At 39.7% G+C, this 23,033-nt stretch overlaps 1 protein-coding gene across 1 annotated transcript in view; it reads left to right on the top strand.

The window, feature by feature from the left end:
• The first annotated feature begins 712 nt into the window (after positions 1-712).
• The window catches only part of LOC101982850 (zona pellucida sperm-binding protein 3 receptor-like), a 35,326-nt gene continuing 13,005 nt past the window's right edge, over positions 713-23,033 (top strand). Inside the window, 8 exon segments of the mRNA XM_026779779.1 lie at positions 713-917; positions 1,826-2,005; positions 5,506-5,605; positions 12,844-12,929; positions 13,101-13,295; positions 15,678-15,718; positions 15,720-15,867; positions 19,532-19,729. Of these exon segments, the coding sequence (XP_026635580.1) occupies positions 713-917; positions 1,826-2,005; positions 5,506-5,605; positions 12,844-12,929; positions 13,101-13,295; positions 15,678-15,718; positions 15,720-15,867; positions 19,532-19,729 (1,153 nt within the window).

Raw genomic sequence — 23,033 nt, 5'->3', positions numbered from 1 at the left:
CATTCTTCCATTGAAGGGCATCTAGGTTGTTTCCAGGTTCTGGCTATTACAAATAATGCTGCTATGAACATAGCTGAACAAATGCTTTTGTCATATGATAGGGCATCTCTTGGGTATATTCCCAAGAGTGGTATTACTGGGTCTTGGGGTAGATTGATCCCAAATTTCCTGAGAAATCACCACACTGATTTCCAAAGTGGTTGCACAAGATTGCATTCCCACCAGCAATGGATGAGTGTACCTTTTTTACTCCACAACTTCTCCAGCAAAGGCTATCACTGGTGTTTTTGATTTTAGCCATTCTGACAGGTGTAATATGGTATCTCAAAGTTGTTTTAATTTGCATTTTCCTGATTGCTAAGGAGGTTGAGCATGACCTTAAGTGTCTTTTGGCCATTTGAATTTCTTCTGTTGAGAATTCTCTGTTCAGTTCAGTGCCCCATTTATTAATTGGATTAATTAGCATTTTAAAGTCTAGTTTCTTGAGTTCTTTATATATTTTGGAGATCAGACCTTTGTCTGTTGCCACTTCCAGAAGCCTTACACTTATCTCTCCATATAGAATTAACTGGTCTTCTAGTAAGTTCCTGGGGGATATTATGCCGATAGAAGCTGCTGTGTGTTATAAATATTTGTATTCAATATGTTTTCTTGTAGACTCTGTTACAGTTTCTTTGAAGACAGTTCCTATGTTATTTTCAGCGTCCGACCAATGACTATGAGTTTTCCTGGTCGAAGCGTCCTGGAAAGGCATCAGATCATGTGCTCTCCAAGAGCTTTGCATCCACTCACCAAGAGCTCCACCCTCGGTAGAAAGGGAATAAAGACAGCTTGGTCCTTCCTGGAGCTGTGGAGAACCTCTCATTCAATTCTCTTCCAACTGACCTTGGCCACAGTTCTGATGGCTCCTGTTCTAGGTAAGTAATGGATAAGGGTGGGGAGGGGGGGACAAGCCAGATGTCACTACACCATGAGTCCATCACATACCTGCCTTAAGCAATGTCTAGTGGAACCACATTTTTTACATTGTAGGGTATATTAGATGTCTTGGGATTTAGGAAAATTTGTTATAATCCTGACTAAAGATGGTTTCATAGGTGCTTTCGATATTTATTTAGATCTACAAATAATGTAAATTCAAAGCAACTATGACCAGAAATAAATATATATTATGTGCCAGTCTGGCCACAAAAATTCCACACTGTTTAATTGACCATTTATATAGAATATATATATATATTATATATATATAATTCCACTGGGCCATGTAAAAAGTAATTAGTATTTTATTTAATAATTCTTAATAGGAAAGTAAGATAGGATTAAGACTATTTTTTACCTAAGGGTTTATTGTAGTCTTCATATTGTGATGATTTAGAAAAGCATTTTTGAAGCAGACAATTCATACAAAATTCAAAAGCTCCAAGAGAACAGCAATGAAACACTTCCTTCTCATCTCTGCTTCCTGAGACATCTTATCTTGCATAATGAAATATATTCTTGCAAAGTCAGCAAGAAATATTACTTGGCATGACATAGATGTCTATATTTTGAATAGGCAGATGTAAACAATGAAAAATAATAAGTTTACTTATACTACTGAATAGGAAAGAGTGGGTGAAATTTCTATGCCTTCTTCATTGTCATCACTATTGTTGTTGGGAAGCACATGTCAGTGATTATCTATTATGTTCCTTGAGATTTGGGGTAGTGAGAGTCAAGATGAAAAAGAAACATGGTCCTTGCTTTGTAAACATTACTCCTCAAATGCTGAGGGTATGTCTCCCAAGATGCAGCTTGTGGTGTCCCTTGTATTTTGGTCCAGGTGATTGTGGACTTCCACCGAATTTACCATTTGCTGCTCCAATCAACCAGTTGTATGGGACAACCTTCTCCACTGGAACTATTCTGAAATATGCCTGCCGTCATGGCTTCAGGAAAATCAATTCAAGCCACCTTACTTGTGATGAGAATGGTTCGTGGGTCTACCCTGTCTTCTGTGCCAGTGAGTATCCACCTGGATCCTCATCTGTACTTACTCTTCTCAGGAAGTGCTTGTAGAAATGTAATAAATCCCTCAAGTCAGAAAAAAAAATTTGAACAAAAAATTATATTAAAAATTAATATTGTCTGGGGCTGGAGAGATGACACAACCTTCAAAAGGATCAGAGGTGGATCCCAGCACCGGTGTAACAAGCCTGGTGTCCAGTTAATACCTCTAACTCTAATTCCTAGGACACTCCACCATCTTCTCTTAGCCTCAACGTACATTGTTGTGTACACCGTACACACACGTGCATACACACACACACACACACACACACACACACACTACTGAAATGATTGAAATAAATACTTTTAAAGATAAACATGAACTATACTATTTGGTAAAAGGAAGTTGGGAGTGCTCCATATCCTATTTGTAAAGCACTAAGGATTTAAAATTCTATTTTCCATTTTCTTCTGACTGTGAATAAGGGTAAACATTTTAAGTATATATTCAGGTATAAAACCCACCAACTGTGTTATATTCTATATTACATTAGTGGTTTAATAAAGCAAATTAAGCTAGTACAATTTTTTTTCTTTTCAATGTGTTTCATAACAATTGGCAATATATTTGTTTTTATTTTTCCTCAAAATAACAATTCAGTGAGTCAGGGAAAGAAACAAGCATTGGAATATACCATCAGTGCTATCTGGAAACAGAAGTTGAAATTAATTAAGTGGCCTTCTACATTTATTTTATTCTCTAAGTTTTGTATATGGCTACCCTGTACCTTGGTCACATGCATCCCAGTTCCTCTCTAGAGTTCCCATTTCCCTCCCAGAGCTTGCTCATCTTCATGTCATCTTTTCTACAACCCATGGAGCCCAGTTATCTGTATGTGCCCGTGTGTGAGGCGTGGACTGATGTATGAGAACTTACCAATGGACACCACCCAGAGTAAAATGGTTCTCCTTGCCTCACTAGCCATAAACTGCCTCAGTCAGGGTGGAGCAAGAGAGCCTCTCCCCAACTCCATACTGGAATTTTTAAACTGGCTTTTAATCTTTTATTTTTTATTTTCTTTTGGTTTTTCAAGATAAGCTTTCTCTGTAGCTTTAAAGGCAGTCCTGGAAACTAGCTCTTGCAGACCAGGCTGGCCTCAAACTCACAGAGATCCACCTGCTCTGCCTCCCAAGTGTTGGGATTAAAGGCATGCGCCACCACCGCCCCCGGCAACTGGTTTAATCTTGTGCAGGTCACCATAGCTACTATGAGTTCATGTGTCCAATAGCTATCGTGTCCAGAAGATAGACTTTCACAGTCCTCTTCCCTGTCCTCCAGCTCTTACATTCTTTCTGATGTTTCTTTACTAATGTCTCCTAAGTCTTTTTCAAAGACAGGGTTTCTCTGTAGCTTTGGAGTTAGAGCCCATTTTGGAACTAGCTCTTGTAGACCAGGATGGTCTTGAACTTATAGAGATCCACCTGCTTCTGCCTCCCGAGTGCTGGGATTAAAGGCGTGTGCCACTACTGCCAAACCATCCCCTAAGTTTTAAAGGGTGGGTTTGTAGGTTGATATAAATGCTCCATGTATCATAAATGGAGACTACTTGTTTGTTTCTCTACTGTCCAGACCCAAATAATCACATAGAAACTATATTAATTACAACACTGTTTGGCCAATAGCTTAGGTGTATTTCTAGCTAGCTCTTACATATTAAATTAACCCATTTCTATTAGTTTGTGTATCACCATGATGTTGTGGCCTACCAGTAAGGTTCTAGTGTCTTTCTCCTTTGGCAGCTACATGGCGTCTCCCTGACTCTGCCTTCTTTCTCCCAGCAATCAGTTTAGCTTTCCCACTTAGTTCTATTCTGCCCTTCCCTATGCCAAAGCAGCTTCTTTATTAACCAACAAAAATAAAACATATTCACAGCATCCAGAGGGTCATCTCACATCAGCCGGGCACTCACACTCATTTACTGTCAATATTTCATACAGTTACGAGTATCTGTGTTAACCACTTCCCTCTTCAACAAAAAGCTCCTCTGATCACAGTTCAGAGTAGCACAGGTTTATGGGTATAAACATAAATATTTAGAAAGCAGTTTGACAACATGACCATTTAGCCAAAAAACAATAGTAGATTCTACCCTAGGACCCTCTACTAGCCATGGACTTTTAACCAAGTTTACAATACTAGGGATGAATTCTCTTCTGGAGAGCAGACCTCAGATCCACTTTATCTAGGTTACCCCCTAACAGTCATGCTATTATTATATCAGTGGGCAAATCATGCCTACTGCAAGGCCAGTACTACGGGCCCAGTGCTGGGAAAGAGAAGCAATGTCTTCTCTGTATAGCACCTTGAAAGCTAGCCAGCAGGGAAGAAGTTTCCTGCTTTATTTGAGATTTATTTCTTTTATATCCAGTTGCCAATGTGTGTGGTATCTTCAGCAATAGGGTCTTACCTACTATGGTTCTGGGTGGCCTATATTGTTTTGGACGCCTCTGGGATTTTCTAACCTATAACTCACAGAAAGTTTCACTGAGCCTGGCACTGAGGTGTTCACCTAATAACCCATGTGTTCTGGGGGCAGCATTGTCTACCCACTTGGGGTAAGTCTGTTTAAGCTCCTTTAAAGTTATGTTCACTTACAAATTAGTGGGGTTTTGCAAGGCTTCTCCATACGTCCTTAGTTATGATTAACCTACTCCATAGCCCTTCTTTCCTCCACCCACTGGTCACCATCTCCACTTAAACCATTTGCTCCCAGAATATCTGTTCTTTCCCTATCATGTGTTATACTATTTTCTTTGATTATATTTTTACTTGGCTCACAAGGTCATAGTTTCCCTTGTAATTCCTCCTTGCACTCTTCACTTTGGTTAGCCCTCCCCTTGACTTCCCCATTCCCATCACTCACTAGCCACTGGGACCTTTCTGTCCCTATTATTTCCTCCTTCTTTCATCACCTGTATTCTACTAGCATCCTCCCCAAATGCATCCCTCGGTGGCCTGTTTCTGGTTTCCTGGCTTTCACATCTACTTGGACTAAACACGCGTGAGAACAGATTTGAAGGTAGCACATACATTTGTTTTTGGGGGGAGGAGACTTGGCAAACTTCACTCGGTAGGATTTTTCCCAGTTCCACACATTTAACTGCAAATCTCATCACTTTGTTTTTCTCTACAGCTGAGTCATATCCCGTGGTGTATATGTACCACACTTTCATTTTCCTTTCAGCAGCTGATGGATGTCAAGGTTGATTCCGCTTCCTTGCTGCTGTGTATAGAGAGACAGTGAATGTGGTTGTGACTGTATCTCTGCAGGAAGATAGAAAAGTGTGTGGGGTGTATGCCTAAGAGTGACAGAGCTGAGTCCTTTGCTCACCCTGTTTCTAGTTCTGTGACAAAACCCAACACTGGTGTCCAAAACTAAGTCCTCCCTTTCCCCTAATTTTATATCTTGTGAGTATTTCAAACCACTAATCACAAACTTAATTTTCTTCCAGAGAAACGGTGCAGAAACCCGGGCGAGTTGGCCAATGGGAACGTAGAAATCACGACTGATCTTTTCTTAGGTTCGACCATAGGTTTCAGCTGTGGGAAGGGGTAAGTGAGAGTAAGGCAAGTTGGAAGCAATGTTTTAAAATTAGTTTTATAAGCCATAAGTGTATACATCTAGAAAGTTCTTGCTTCAACTCAATGGTATTTATCCTTTCTTCTCTGTCTCCTGACAAGAAATGACTGGCTAGTTTGTCATTGTCTTTTCAGTATTTATTATATGAACACAACTGAGGACAAATACTTTCGTCAATGTCTTGTCCCCTTTTATACACCGTTGCTTGACTTTACATGCTATTTTTAACTTTGGTTTCCCCCCTCTTAACTGCATTGCTTTCTGCTGAATGTGACTTGACTTACCCACATCCATATCTTCATTTGCAAGGTTTCTGGAGATGTAGGCCCCCTCCCTGCTTAAAAGAAGATGTATGTGAGAACTGGTTTCCTCTGTACCTTTTTGCAACTGGGAAGCCACTAGAACTCAGCCCCAGCTCCTAAGCTTCCAGCCCCCAGAACCACAAGAATGAAATATTTATTAAGCTATAATAATGAAGCTAAATATATACCCGAGATACTTGCTCCTCCTGTTCCCACTGTTTGCTCATTCCCTGTTTGTATTATGTGTTTGCTTGTGTGTAGTGCATGGATTTTCCACTGCTGTGACAGAAAAAACTGTGATTAACAATTTAAAAGGAGGAAAGAGCTGTTTGGCATTGACTCTAGAGGCTTCAGTTTATAGTCTCTAGGAGTCATCATCATGGTGTGCTGAGTGTGTGCAGCAAAACTGGTCACCCCATAGTGTGAGAAGGGACTAGGTGTTCACATATCCTTCAAGGGCCTGGCACTATGTGTCTATATACTCCCATTAGATTCTAAATTATCCATCTCTCCTAGGAGATCAACCAGCTCAGGACCACACCTTTAACATCTGAGTCTTTGGGAGATATCCCATAGCCATACTGTAGCAGATGAAGTCTTATCACAATTTATTCAATGGTCCTGAAAACAGACGTCCGTGCGTTTCCAATCTCATGTTATTACATACTGTTCTCAGATTTACTTTTCTCTAGATATGGCATCACACTTACACACACACACACACACACACACACACACACACACACACACACACTCTTCTAAAGGTTACAGCTCCCAGAATGGGATGGTTGTTCTAAACCAGTGATTCTTAACCCATGAAACATTACCCCTTTGGGGGCAGAACAACCCTTTTACAGGGGTTGCCTAAGGCCATTGGAAAGCACCGATATTTACATTATGATTCATAACAGTAACAAAATTAAAGTTATGAAGTAGCAAAGGAAATAATTTGGTGTTTGAGGGTCAGCACAATGTGAGGAATTGTATTAAAATTTGCAGCATTAGAGAGGTTGAAAACCACTGTTTCTACACAAAAGACACACTGACATTGGATAAAGCTTGGCAAGGGACTCTTCATAGACTGTTAACATTTTTATAATGAAAATCAATGTCTAGGGCTGGAGAGATAGCTCAGCGGTTAAGAGCATTGCGTGCTCTTTCAAAGGACCCAAGTTCGATTCCCAGCAACCACATGGTGGCTCACAACCATCTGTAATGGGGTGTGGTGTCCTCTTCTAGCCTGCAGGCATACACACAGACAGAATATTGTATCCATAATAAATAAATATTTAAAAAAAGAAAATTAATGTCTATTTATAAGACAAGCTTCCAATTCACTTCTCAGAGTGAACATTTCATCCAAGTTTGGAATGTTTGCTTATTAAGGTGATAAAGCCAAACACTCATTCACTCAAACCATTTGTTTATAAGAAATGACAGTACAAAATTTTCATATACTGTTTTCACTGCCTCCCAAAGTTACATTCCCAACAGGAAAATAAACATTCATCTAATCTATTGGACACATTGAGTCCACCTCCTTTACATGCACATTTCTGGGAGAACATGGCTTATAACTTCTGACAAATGTGTGCACTTGTGTAACCATTGCTGCAGTCAAGGGATGGATGGCTACATCATAATTGTTAGCCCCTTGTCTCCAACACTCACCTTCCCTTCTCCCCCTCTTCCTCACTTCTGCTGATGTCCGTGTCTGCAATTGCATCATTTCAAGAGTGTTCTATGCATAGAATCACATAGTATGTAACCTTTCAAGGTTGCTTTTAGCATGAAGGCTAATTCTCTGGACACCCACCAAGGTTTTTTTGTGCACGCACACTTCCCCCATCCTGCTGTGGAGGTAGTATTCCACAGCCTAGAAGGGGTATCACTACCCGACCATTGATGGACACTTGACTGTTTCCCTCAATGAAGAAAGTTTTGTAACCATTCATACATATATTTGTTTATTTTTGGCTTGAACTTGGGTATTCTATCTCCTGAATGCAATTACTAGGTTAACAATATAGTGCTTAACTTTTAAGTCACCATTATTATCCACACCAGCATTTGTTGGTGCCATGGCATTTTATTGTTACAAATGTCATAGGGCTTTAAACGTGCATTTCTGTAGGAGGTAATGGTCTTGTTTTCCTCTGCTACATCCCATGGGCATATTTCAACAAAGTATCTGGCTATCTCTCTCTCCCATTTTCCAACGGGATTGTTTGATGCTTTCTTTTTATGCTTAGAATTCTTTTCATATTCCAGAATTTACTATGTAAATTTTGAAGTTTTCTTCCAGAGTATGAGGTTTCCCCTCATCCTTTTCACAAGATCTTTTACAAAGAAAGGGATTTTAATTTTGTTGAGATCCAGTTCAGCAATGTTTCTTTCATGAAATAGTGTTTTGGTGTCAATTTTGAATTCTTTCCTCAGACTTGCCTTACCCAGTAGTTCCTAAGGCACAGACTGCCTGTCTTTTGAGCCATATTGAGAACCTGGCACGGGAAACCAGGGGTACTTCCGGCACCACATGAACAAAGAGTACCATGTAACTCAGGGGCTGCCACTCCCATCCAGAGTTGCAAAACAGAGCTTTGGTCTGCTGTCTTCTGAGTCCAAATGTGTACTTGTGGCTCTCCATATGTTTCTCGTTTTTCCTTAACATTCTATAGGTTTATATTTTACATTTAATTTTATGATGATAATTTTTGGAGAAGTTGATGTTATGGAGTTACACTTCCCAAAAGCAATAGATTTTGTGATATTTTCATGTATATTTGTATCGATATCTTTTTCTAATATGTCTACAGAACCAACATGGTATAAGGACAGAGCTTATTCCTGCAAGTTGTCCTCTTATCTCCAGATAATGCATGATCCCTCACAGATAAATAAATTAAAATGTTTTCTAAAAGTAAACATTTATTTTAATAATATAAATGAAACCTTTTAAGACAACATCTTAACTTTAAGATATACCTGGGCCTACTTAGAGGCTTTTTATTCAATAATTTTAGTGTGTTTATTATATATTCATACAACAAGTTTCTTGTTTTTATTTTTTTAATTAATTAATTAATTAATTTATAATGTATACAGTGTTCTGTCTGTAGGCCTGCAGACCAGAAGAGGGCACCAGACCCCATTACAGATGGTTGTGAGCCACCATGTGGTTGCTGGGAATTGAACTCAGGACCTATGGAAGAGCAGGCAATGCTCTTAACCTCTGGGCCATCTCTCCAGCCCCTCTTGTTTTTATTTTTATAATTCTTGTTTTCACATTCATTTCCTCCTACTATCACTTACATGCAAAAAAACATATATATGGGATATTTGAAGGGGGTATTCTTTTGTCTTGCTTTTGGTTTTAAAAGACATGCTTTTGGTTTTCTCCCTTTTAATAAGCTGTTGGCTACAGATTTCCCACACATAGACTTCATTCACTGAAATATGCTCTTTGTATTTTTAGTTTCTTTTGAGGTTTTTAGTATGAAGGAAAGTCAAGAACATTTTTAGCATCTTTTGAGACAATCGTATGATTTCTGTTCTTGGTTCCCTTCTGTATTTAATTGCATTTATTGATTTATATATGTTGAACCAGCCTTTAATTCCTGAAATGAAACCAATGTGGCCATGATGTTGGATATTTAATGTGTTTTCAATTTCATTTATGAATGTTTTATTGAGGGAAATTTCACCTAACTCCAACAAAGGAATTGGTCCCTAGATTCTTTTGTGTGTCTTTTGTTGGGTTTAGTATCACATCTTTTAAGTTTTACTGCATGATATTTGTCAGTATTCATAGAAATAATTTACTTGCTCTCTTTTCTATATAACTTTTAAATTGGTTGCTTTCTTCTTTTGAAGAATAAATACATTGTGATGTTCAGTTTTTGTAGTCAAAAGTTAGCTACGTCCATTTTTCTAGCCTAATTTTTTGTTTGTGTTTGTATGTGTTTCAGAATAATTTAAAAAGATTTCTCTACATAAAGGGGATAGAATGCTTCCTGAAATGTACACACACGTTAAAAAAGTTTAAAAGGAGTTTCCCTATGACAGGGTGACAAATGCCCCTACTAGGCACTATAGGCTAACAAATTATCAGCCCAGAATAATTTAACTCTTTTCAAGTATTGGTTAGTGGGATGCCACAAACCCCCAAACATTATAGGTAATTGACATAGAGAAAATTTGTAATATTTGTCTTGCTAAGCCTGACCTAATTCATTCAATCTGATCATCTCTGATTGCATTTCATTTTCCTGAAAATTAACTAGTCTTTATTAGACTAATTCATTATTATAAAGACTAATTAATCTTTATAATATTGCTGAAGAACTTGTATTAAGTACACATAATTCTTTTTATTTATCTATTCTGCAGTTTTCAGATTCCTATGCTGGTTCTATAACTTAATTGTTATGAATAGTGATGCTCTAGACATTGATGTAAAAATATCACTGTATGTTGACTTGGAGACTTTTGGGTAAATACCCAGTAGTGATACAGCTGGGTCGTGTGATAGTTTGAGGAATTGTCCACACTGATTGTCATGGTGGTTGGAGCAGCTGATGTTCCCACTGATGTATTAAGGTCTTTTATACTTTGCATCTTCATCCACATTGGTTTTATTTCTTTTCTTGATGATACCCCTTCTGACTGGGAAGAGATGAAATCTCAGTGTAGCTTCAATTTGCATTTCCCTGATTGCTAGTGATGCTGGACATTTTTTCACATGTTTATTGTCTTGGCTTCTTACAAAGACCTTAATCTTGTTGGTTTAAAGCTCTTATCCTCATGAATCATAATTGCTTCTTTATACAAACTCACCAATAGTTGCCTACACCATGTGACGATGAGGGACAGGCCCATACATTTAGTTTGTGATACTGTAATACAGAATTCTCTTTCCTACTTTTTTTTAAATTGATTTTTATTGAGCTCTACATTTTCTCTGCTCCCTACTTCAAACCTCCCCCAAGGTCCTCATGCTCCCAATTTACTCAGGAGATCTTGTCTTTTTCTACTTCCCATGTAGATTAGATCTATGCAAGTCTCTCTTAGTGTCCTCATTGTTGTCTAACTTCTCTGGGATTGTGTTTTGTGTGCTGGTTTTCTTTGCTTTATGTTTAAAAAACACCTATGAGTGGGTACATGTGATAATTGTCTTTTCTGTGTCTGGGTGACCTCACTCAAAATAATGTTTTCTAGCTCCATCCATTTTCCTGCAAATTTCAAGATATCATTATTTTTTCTGCTGTGTAGTACTCTATTGTGTAAATGTACCACATTTTCCTTTTCCATTCTTTGGTCAAGGGGCATTAGGTCCAGGTCCTGGATACGACAAACAAAGCTGCTATAAACATAGTTGAGCGCATGTCCTTGTGACATGATTGAGTATCCTTTGGATATATACCCAAAAGTGGTATTACTGGGTCTTGAGGAAGGTTGTTTTCTAATTTTCTGAGAAATCGCCACACTGACATGCACTCTTTCCTACTTTTAAACCTCCACCTTATCCTCAAAATAAACCCATTTAGTCATAGTATACTTTTCTTTCAAAGCAGTTCTCCTTGCTGGTGGATAATATTTTGTTCATAAAATTTCATTGATATTCAGGGTAAATGGACATTTTCAATGTCTTAAAGGAGTAGGAATTGTCAAGGGCAAACATGATGTGATAACAACTATAAAGTAAATGGTTTATAAGGGTATGTGAAACTTCAAAATCAGAAAATTCAAATCATCTATCAAAATAGTTTATATCAGTGATATGTTTTGTTCATGTATTACAAAGGAAATATTTAGCAAACATAACTGAACTATGCATCTATTATACACCATTTGATTTGCCTGTTGTTCTTAAACAAATGTATGATAAGCAAAGTATTAAGATTTTAGGTACAGGCTACACAGATACCATCAGTAGGCTGGCCTTCAACTTGGATGGCAGCCTGGTCACTACTGCCCCCATGAACACTTGCATGAGCCCCTGGGACACCAGGAACATGTGATCCTGTAGGAAGGGTACCGGCTCCTCAGGAAAGCTCCTGGACCTGACAGACAAGCAACAGCCTGAGCATGCCCTCGAGGGCCTGTAACCTCCTCTAATGGCCAGGCTCACACAAGAAAGTGAGGGACACTACATTTTTGTCAAGATGGCCAAGTGAAGAGGACAATGACCTCTGGTCACATCCCAGACCATGCTGAGACCGGACCATTGATTACAAAAGAACTCTCCTTCCCACCTCCTCCAGAGAACTTGCTAAAGAGTCCCTTCCCCCTCTCCTACCTTCTCCAGGGCACTTGCTCTGTTCTGCCTTGCATGGAACCCAGTGTACAGGACACCTGGTGAGAACCAGGCTACTCTTAAAGAAAACATAAAATTCTCTGACAAAAGAGAAGTCACAAGATAGTTATGGCGAGTTTTAAATTCCTGATGCATGGATGGAGCTTTTTGTTATTTCTTTCACTACAGTTTAATGAAACTGTGAAGGAATCAAGATCCTGTACACATGCACATCAAACTATGCTCTGAGGACAAATTATGTTCTAATGTGTGGGAAAATTTCAATTTTTTTTTAAGTTTCTAGCTAGTTGTACTTCGTTTAAAAACAATTCTAGCAGCAAAACTGACATGTGGTCTTTTCATTGGCTACATTATAAACACTTAGAAAACTTAGTCAGTGTCACAAATGGGTGAAAGGAGTTTTAGCATGAGAAGATGAACCCCTGCTCCGTATGATGAAATTGAGGAGCCTCGAGACGGCTCTAATGGTGATTAGTGATCAATAGAACAACCATTGCTTTATTTTAAAATGACAGATAAATTTGAATTTGTTCAAAACCTTGAGTCTAGAGTAAACTAAAGATTCTAGATAAACCTTTGACCTGTCTTTCAGATACCTGTTGATTGGCTCAGCAACTAGTCGGTGTGTGGTCCAAGGTAAAGGAGTTGACTGGAACAATCCTCTCCCAGAATGTGTGAGTAAGTAAAGATTTTTTTTCTGGAATGATGATACGACACTTACACTGCGTTATATACTAACTGCTGTGTCTCTGTGGCCTCCCTGACCTCCATTTGCAGTTGACAGACTTTTGGATGTACAGTGAAAACTTTCCTGATCACTCCTTTCTCTCTCCTTACTCCTTACTTTAGTTGTCACGTGTGAGTCCCCTCCAGACATCAGAAATGGGAAACACAGCGGTCGGGATGACGATCTTTACACATTTGGCTCCTCCGTCACCTACAGCTGTGACCCCAACTTCACGCTCCTTGGCAATGCCTCCATAGTCTGCTCTGTGCTCAACAAAACAGCAGGTGTTTGGAGCCCAAGCCCTCCCGCCTGTCAAAGTAAGTCCTGGGTGAATCCTACACTCAGCTGTTCTCATTTATTTATACGAATAAGAAACGTGTATGGGGGTAGAGACAGCAATTAAATATAAGGTAATGATTGGAATAATGAGGCAATTCATTTGTTCAGCCATTATGTTACAATCGTTAGAATGATATAGATTATATGATAATAATCTACATTACAATCCTGTACATTTTACAGAAAAAGATTTCTGCAGAACCTCTATTACTGTATTGCTAACCCAGGGAAACTTCTTACACAAGCTCACATTTACATAGTGACCAGCCTTCTTTAGATGATCCTCAGGCCTCGATGGCAAAACTTGCACAACCAAATACAACAGAACACTGCAGAAGGAGAACAGACATGATGTGGGAGTGTCATATATCAATCTGTTGATTTCATTGGCTAAGCAATAAAGAAACTGCTTGGCCCTGATAGGTTAAAACATAGGTGGGAGGAGTAAACAGAACAGAATGCTGGGAGGAAGAGGAAGTGAGCTCAGAGACGCCATGCTCCCCTCTCCCGGGCAGAAGCAATAGCTCTGCTCTCTGAGGCAGACGCTATCGATGAAGCTCCGACCCAGGATGGACATAGGTTAAGATCTTCCTGGTAAGCCACCTCGTGGGCTATACAGATTATTAGAAATGGGCTAGTCCAGGTGCAAGAGTTAGCCTGTAAGGGCTAGAGTTAATGGGCCAAGCAGTGTTTAAATGAATACAATTTGTGTGTTGTTATTTAGGGGCATAAGCTAGCAGGCGGCCGGGGTGCTGGGGACACAGCCCCGCCGCCCTTATTACAACACAGACAGAAGCTGAGACTGCAAGTGTTGGCAAGAAGCAGATGAGGAGACGCCTGGTGTGTCACAGAGTTGTACAGACACACATCTGTTCACCCCAGATGGGCACCAATGGACACAACAAAATGTGACTTCACCAACATCCAACTCGGTGGAACCAATAGGAGCTTACTAGGCATGCTTACAGAGTGGCTACAGAGCCTTGGGAAGAAGTTACCCATAGAAGGCCATTGGCCCCATAACAGCTGTATGGCGACCAAGTCCCACCCCATTCTGAATGGCAGCCTTGTGGAAGCCGGATCATGCAGTACTGTTTTCAATTAATCGTTCACTTCCTATATCCTCTATCTGCAAGATCACATGCAGCTGAGGAGGGGACTCAGGAGCAGCGGTTGGAGTCTCCAGCGAGAGTCTTGTGACCTTGTACTTGAGCGTGTCAATAGCTCCCTTGCTATCACCTCTGTATGTTCTGCTCTAGTTCCACCGTGGGGCACGGAGTCAGGCGTGGGGTTGTGTTAAGTCATCTGCAAAGCATCTCTGAGAGTCCACTCCCTGAAGGTGAAGGGAAGGCACGACAGGGACAGTTGGAAATGAGACAGAATGTGGCTGACAGACATCTGTCACCATCACCTAAAAGAGAAGGGGCTTCTGTTGCATCCCTTTGGTGGTATAGAGAGAATAGGGAGGCATAAGTGGCAGAAATGACAGGATTTGGTTGGGTTGGGTCTGCGATGTGGGGTGGTGTTTGTCCTCTGCTGTGAGGGGTAGGTGTCTGATGCTCTGTCACTCCCTGACCTGTGCCACCACTATAGGCTGGTGATCTCCCACCAAGACGTTCTGGAAACAACACCATACACCACAATATGGGAAAGATTTGAAGACTTGGAGTCTAGGCTTCGATATTTAGCTATTTCTAAACTTTTTTTTTTAATTGAGAAAATCAACTCTATCATAATAACTAGCAGGGTGGGCTCTCAGTTCTTTTTTAGGTGCCTAAAGAGGATATAATTTTTAAACGTGTTCCTTGCATGTATCTGACATAAACTTATATTATGAACTGAGTTAAAATGTTATAGACCAGAGCCATATTATCTTGGGCTATCTTTAGTCCCTTGAAAGTCATCCATTGCCCACCCTATGTCTGACGTAGCATTCTTGTGACTATCAGAAACTTAGTATCCTTAGCAAACAGCTAGCTTTCATGAATTTAGAGTTTAAGAATTTCATCGGATATTATATAAAGTCCACAGCATAGTTTTCCCGCTGTAATCATCTACCTGTGGCCCCACCAGCATGTTTGGTAAGTACATTGATTTATGACTTTCTTTGTTCGGTCACTGACAAAATCTCCTGTAACCACTTCCACAGTAGAGCATGGTGTATGGGGGAGGCCCGAGTCTGTGTTCCCAGGGCATGCTCACCCATACTGGGCTCCAGAGAGGAGCTGTCTTTTATTTCTTTTAAGGTGAGAACTGGGTCAACCACTTTCCCGGAACTGTAACTCTCCCCTCCCCCCTTGCCACCTCTGGACTATCATTTCTCTTTCACAGCCTAGATGTCTTTTCCTGTGCTTCTCTAGAAATCATCTGTCATCAGCCACAGATTCCACGTTGGGGGGGGGGGGGACTTGGCACCTGGATTTCGACAGTTCTATATTTACAAAGACTCTGTTGAGGTCAGATGCAAGAAGTCTGTTCTCAGAGGCAACAGCGTCATCCGCTGTGAAGCTAATAGCGAGTGATACCCTTCCGTCCCCACTTGTGAGGTCAGTGAGTAAGGACCATGAAGGGGCTGCAGTGTTTGCAACTAAGGTTATCCAGAATATGGGTGGGATATGTTTATAGGTGCAAGCCCACTTTGAATTTCATGTGTTTATTTGGCTGCACACACACACACACACACCACTGTACACATGTGAAAGAACAACTTCCTGGAGCTTGTTTTCTTTTGTCATGTGGGTCTAGGGTTTGAACGGAACTCAGGATTTTAGTCTTAGTAGCAAGCACCTGAGCCCATGGAACCATCTCAGTGACTCCCCAAACCTACGTTAATGCAACAATCACACACGTTAAATTTCTATTATACTTTTCTCCCCCACTTTTCTTGTTAGAAGGAAGACATTCTTGTCAGTAATATTTTACTGTTATTTAACATGTATATTACATAGTTTTCATGCCCTGAGTCCACTGGTAATATGAATTAAGTAATTGCTATAAAAATCATCCTGTAGGATTGCCAGCAGGACGGCTCAATGACTAAATGTGCTTGCCTCCAAAAATAATAAATGGACTTTGATCCCCAAAACCCACATTCTGGAAGGTGTTAATGAAAGAAACAGCTCTCATCTCAAAGGGACGCAGGTGACGGTTTATTCTAGGGCTGTCTATGAGTGACCATGGCCTGAGAACACACATGTTGTTTTCCTCAAATCCCATGTTCTAATGAGGCAACAGTTCCATGAAGTTATTATAGAAACAGAAGGGCATAAATCATGCTGGTTGTTCCCTGTGGTAGTCCAGTTCCATCACAGTGGGAAACCTCTGTTACTGCCTTGGATTCTGTAGGATTGCATCCCCAGCCCTTTAGAAGGTATGGAACTAGGGATCTGTTGAGCTGTGGTGTTGGCCGTGATTGCATTTCAGGCATCAGCTTTATTAAGAGAAAGGGACTTTAGGGGAGAGAGCATTAGAGAGGGACAGTATACTCAATTAAAAACAGTATGGCAGGACCTTAAGGGACAGAAACGTTTTCCCATTAGTACTAGAAAGGGGCTTCTTTAAGAGGAATAGTGTAAAATGTGTGTGTGTGTGTGTGTGTGTGTGTGTGTGAGAGAGAGAGAGAGAGAGAGAGAGAGAGAGAGAGAGAGAGAGAGAGAGAGAGAGAGAAACAGGGAGAGAGGAAGAGAGAGAAACAGGGAGAGAGGAAGAGACAGACACAGTGATAGATGATAATAGAGATGTAGAGATAGATAGGTAGATGATAAGTAGATAGAAAGATAGATGATAGGGATAGATTATAGAGATAGATAGATAGAGATGGGTGGATAGATAGATGCCAGATATATGATAGAGATAAATAATAGATAGATAGGTAGACAGATGAAAAAGATGGATGGATGATAGAGATAGATAGAGATGGATAGATAGAGATGGACGGATGGATAGATATAGATAGATAGATATGGATGGAGAAAGAGAGAGCTGCAATGAGAGGGATGGAACAGGGAGGCACAGATGCATTTTTTATAAGTCCTAGGGCTTTTGTGGGAAGTTGTACACCTTGTGATTTAGTCTGGGACCCTTTATATGACAAGGAGCATGGAGGAGCCAGGCACTGCTCAGGACGGAAAATTAGGAGTTGTAAAATCATAGCACTACATGGTCTCTGAACTCCTAAGAAGAAAGATGCCACAGATGAAGGGTAAGGCTGATTTCTCAGACTGTGGGATCACAAGAGCAGGCCATGAGATAACATTTCCAAAAAGAATGAATTTATACATAAAGAAATCAGAGGAGGAGACATGAAGAATAATTGATAATGGACATCAAATTTGAGTCTCTGGCTTCCTCAAGCTAGCTAGAAACAGAGGACTGGATTGTAGCCTCCTCCATCGAGCTGATAGTCGGGGGTGGGCTTTGGGGCAGAGGCTGACATCTGCTAGACTCGTGCATCAGGAAGACATAGCCCATTCAAGTCTGTGTAGTGTGTCAAACAGCAGTTGGGGTGAATGAGTCAACAGGCAGAATACAGAGGATACGAACATAAGGATGCCACGTCTGGGGTCTATGAAGAGCTTGGAAATCCATTTTAAAAACAAATTTGATAAGACGAGGTGAGCTACATAGTTTGGTGAACAGTATATTTTTGATATTTTAAGGCAGGTTAGGAAAGACTGTTGAGAAGGCATCAGAGGATAAGGGCAGGCTTTAGTATGATTAGGCTTGTTCCAGGTGTGTCTAAAGTTAATGTTATTAAATAGTTTTAGAGCCTCATTCACAAGAATGCTGTCACACACAGAGGAAGGCAATAGCCTGACAAATGTTTTTAAAAGGGCTAACATGTTCATCCCAGAATAACTTTGGCTTTGGATCTGTAGTGTTGTAACTCCTACAGATGCCTGTCACAGACATTCTACCTGCATAGGTAGAGCTTGTTGGAGCTTTAGCACAGATGTGGCCTCTTACTGGTGACATCACATTTTTCTGTGCATAGCACTGTTATCTTACCTCTCACATGGCCAGGAGCTGACCCCAGCCCTCATGACTGAGGCTGAGGAACCAGGAAGTCTTCAGGAAGAGAAACAATACCAGAACCATTGAGGAAGAAATTCCTGGATCATATGAATCTATTAATCATCATGACCTGGTGTGATTTATTTTTTGTCCTCTTCATTTCAAATAACATTTTATATGTGAAATTTAAAAATTAGAATAATCAGAACTCAATACGTCCTAAAGAAGAAATCAACGAAGGAAACAAGTATTTAGAATTAAATATAAAAGAGACCTAATCTAATTGTTTCTACCAAGTAATACAGGAAGTTTGGTAAGCAGATGTATAGATGAATGTCCCAGGGAGGATTAATTCTGTAAATAAAACTTTCTGCTGTCCATCAGGCAAAGGCTATGCAGCAAGTGTTTTACCCTGTAGAATGACATATAAAAATTCATCTAAATATTATGAAGGCACAGCTCAACTCTTTAAAAAAATTCAATAACCTTTGTGTGGCATTTAGAAATAGCTCAGACACAAAGCCCAGACAATTTTCTGTAGATCTCAAATTTGACGATTTCCCAGGAAGTAATCTTGATTAAACTGGGTCAGATCCCCTAGACTAGTGTTTGTCGGTCACAGTGATCAAACCAAAATGACCTTTAATCCTCTAAGGAACTCCAACTCAGCCTCAGTTTCTGCAGCAGGGACCCTTTGCTTGGGCTTTCTGATTCTGGCTTAGGACCGCCTTGTCATGCTCCTTCTCTAGCCATTTCCTTGTTCTTACATCCTCCTAACATCCAACTTTCTGGTTTCATTTTGTTTTGTTTTAACATCATGAGATACTAAAAATAAAATTTACCAACCTGGTAAGAGAGAATTACACTCAAATTACATTTGTAGCTCTAGTTGTAAGGGAGCGGTTAGGTGATTTTAGATCCTAAATTTTCCCACTAAGGTTTTAGATTATAAATTTTTCCCAAGAAAGGCAGAAAACTTTGTTAACCCTTTAATCACTGGTTACTTTTAATACACTGTAAACAACTGTTCTGAATAAAATTATTATGCTTAAAGGGAAACCCAAGAAGTTTGTTCTGAATCACAAACACATCACAATAAGTTACTCTTGCTAAGTAAGCTGTGACAGCCATCTTAAATCCCATTTTCATGGCTCTCTTTGCCAGTTCCAATAACATTCTTCATAACGTTTTTCATGGCCAGATGGTTGTACTGACGTACCAGATATTCCCTACGCTTCCTGGGAGGGCAATAAGTTTCCCTTAAGAAATTTTGAAATATTTGAGATTGGGACCAAATTGAAATACCGGTGCAAGCCTGGCTACCTACCAGTTCTCATGGAGCCCCAGATCGTGACATGTCAAGAGAATCTGACGTGGACGCCTTCCAAAGGCTGTGAACGTAAGTGACCTTGAACTAGAGAAAGCCATTCGTTGTACAAGTCTTTCTAGTTATCTATTGAATGGATTGAGCACAATTTGGAATTTCCTGGGGCCCATTTCAGAACATAAGATATGATTAATTTTTATAAAAATTCAGTGCACATTTGAATAGATGCCTTATTTTGGGATTATTAAGTGTTCTATATTTGTCAATTAGTTCTGATTCTGTGAGGTTAGGATTGAAATTTCTATATCAGTTTCCACTGAAGGACCGATGACATGTTTATGCTTTATCTTTTAATCTTTAAAACATTTTTTGGTATCTTGAGATGGCATTCATAGATGTGTGCATGTTTGAAATGGTATATCTTGCTGATGTATTTCAAATTTATTATTATGAAATGACCCTTTATAGCTGTAGTTTTTTGTCTTTAGGTTATATTTTCATATCAATACAGCTCACAGCTTATTTAAATTTGTATTGAATGACTTAGTTTTAATATTTCTGTTGTTCAATATTTTAAATATGTTTTTCAAGCAGGTGAATGTACAATTAATGTAATTAGTATTGCACTTAAAATTATAACATATAATTATATGACATATAATAGTAAACTATGTTTTCTGCCTTTTGTATTGTTATCTCCTTGACTTCTTTTGAATTAATAATTTCTTTCCTTTCTCTTTGTGTGTCTCTTTCTTTGTTTATTTTTCTACACACAAAGACACACAGACACACACATACACACACATACCTAGCTTTTATTTGCTTTAGTATACAATGAAAATTATAGCATGCATTTTTAGTTTTTGCTATAATGCCTTCACCTCTTTCAAGGTTAGAAAGACTCAGAGCCCTAATTTACTTATACTCAATTTAGATGCTATTTTTAATATATTTTAACTCTATGTAAATTTTAAATGCCACGTAACTGTTCTCATTGATACCTGCCATTGAATCTCTTCTGATTCTTTTTTTTGTGTGTTGATGAATTTTATTTGCAAATTAAAAACAATGTTTCAAAGCCATTATCTTCTGTATGTGTTCAAAGACAAAATTAGCTATTTATGTCTATTTATCTCCTAAAACCACTAGTTTTTTTTTTATTAAAAATTTCCACCTCCTCCCATTTCTCTCCCCTTTCCCCCCACTATCCCCCTCCCTCTCCAGTCCAAAGAACTGTCAGGGTTCCCTGCCCTCTGGGAGGTCCAAGGTCCTCCCCCCTCCATCCAGGTCCAGGAAGGTGAGCATCCAAACAGACTAGGCTCCCACAAAGGCAGTACATGCAGTAGAATCAAAACCAATGCCATTGTCCTTGGCTTCTCAGTCAGCCCTCATGTCAGGCACGTTCAGAGCATGTGATCAAACCGGACTCTCTTCTGATTCTCTAGACTTACCATGCCATGTTCCTTTCCCCAATGGATACTCTAGTCTCCTTTAGTGAGGATCTACTGGTTATGAAATGTCCTTTGTCTCTTGCCATGTCTTCACCTTACCATTTGGGGATATGTTTTAAGGGCAGACAAGTCTAGACAGACAACTGTTTTCTTTGGTCATATAAATTTTATACCATCTTGGCTTATTTTTGACATGAATTTTACTTTTGTTTACACTCATGATTATTTCAAAGGATTTTTCCAGACTACTTGCTAGAAGCTTCCTTTCCTCAGTTTTTCAACACTTTTCCTAGGTGTGTATTCTTTTGCTACACAAACATGGTGATCTGCATTGAATCCCTGGAACCAACAAAGGGGAAAGAGAAAAACTGACTTCCTTAGTCTCAGGGGTTAAGTTTAGATTGTTAGGTTTGTGCATCAAGTGCCTTTACGTGATCACTGAGCTTTTTCTCTGGAACTCAAACATAATGATTTTAACCGATAACCTTTTACCTCTTGTCCCTGCACGTTCTTGGTAACCTCAGAATACAAAGCCCAACTGTAAATTATAGCAAACCACAGCTAATCAAAATGCAGGGTTGTTGAGCCCAGTCCCAGTGGATATATCTACAAAACACTCCCACACTTAAGGCTCCAGGAGCATTGCCAAGAAGACAGGGTGGAAAGAGTGTAAGAGGACCAGGGTCTGTGCTGTGAGATTGTCTCTCCTAGGAATGTCAGAAGCTACAACCATAAAGTCTCTCCCGCATGACTGCCTACACATGAGCGGAAGAAGGAAAATACTGACAAACATGCCAAAAGGGACAGTGAAAATCCCATGAGGTCTCAACACTACACAAAGATCTACAGGCAACTAAGGATGCTGACAATGGAATAGGTAGTCTTCCCCAGGGAAGAACACACCAATTGGTTATTTAATACCAAATGGTTAATAACATACCACACACACACACACACACACACACACACACACACACACACACACACACCACATGCATGTAACAATTATTAATGACAAAAGAGGCCCCAAATTTAAAAAAAACAGCAAAGAAGGGTATATGGGAGTGTTTGGAGAGAGAAAAGGAAAGGGAGAAATGATGTAAGTACATTCTCAAAAATAAAAGAAAACAAGTCTCATCATCTTTAACAGCTTCAATTTCAACACTGTTTAAAAGTCTAAGCACAGAATCCAGGCAGTCTTTCAACCGCGAGCCCCTGTAAGGTATAAGTGACTTGGTTCTAATGTCAATGACACATAATAATAATTTCCATTTTAAATAGAAAAAAACCAGAGATTTCAAAAGGAATTATTAGATTCAAGTGATACTGAAACCCAGTATTGAAAACACTAAATCTTGTAGCTGTGGGTCTGGCATCTGGGACACATGAAGGAATCAGCTGGGCTCCCAGGGGCTTCACCCTCACCGTTTCACACAGGGGCCTCTCAGTGAACTCCTCGTAGAGACTCCAGCCCTGTTACATACTGACTGATCTTAGTGACTCCCTGAAACTTCTAAACAAGTCTTGTGTCTGTCATGTTTCAAAACATATGCCACGTGGATGATGCTGCTAAGTTCTACTGTTAGTGAAGGATGGAGCCTGGGCCTTTTGGACCACAGCTATTGTGGGTTTTGCTGCTTTGTTGGCTAAATCAGCCACTTTCCTAAGCAGTCAGTTTAGATGAGGGACCCCTGAGGCTTCAGTATTGGATTCCACCATCTCATTTCACGTGCATTTGCATTTTCACAAATTGGCTCCTTTGATGGGTGTGGTCTTGCTTCCAAGGAGCCTTTCCTATTATTCCAAAGGAAAGAGTGGGGTTTCTTTTAAACATTTGTAGATGTTTTGTTCTATGCACTTTCCTTGCCTGCAGTTTTAAATTTGTGTGTGCAACCTTCCTTGCTACATTTCACATTCTTTTTAAT

This window comes from Microtus ochrogaster, chromosome 6, assembly GCF_000317375.1.
Source record: "Microtus ochrogaster isolate Prairie Vole_2 chromosome 6, MicOch1.0, whole genome shotgun sequence".
Lineage (NCBI taxonomy): Eukaryota > Metazoa > Chordata > Mammalia > Rodentia > Cricetidae > Microtus > Microtus ochrogaster.
The sequence above is the reverse complement of the archived record's forward strand: the minus strand, read 5'-3'. Positions and strand labels throughout refer to the sequence as shown.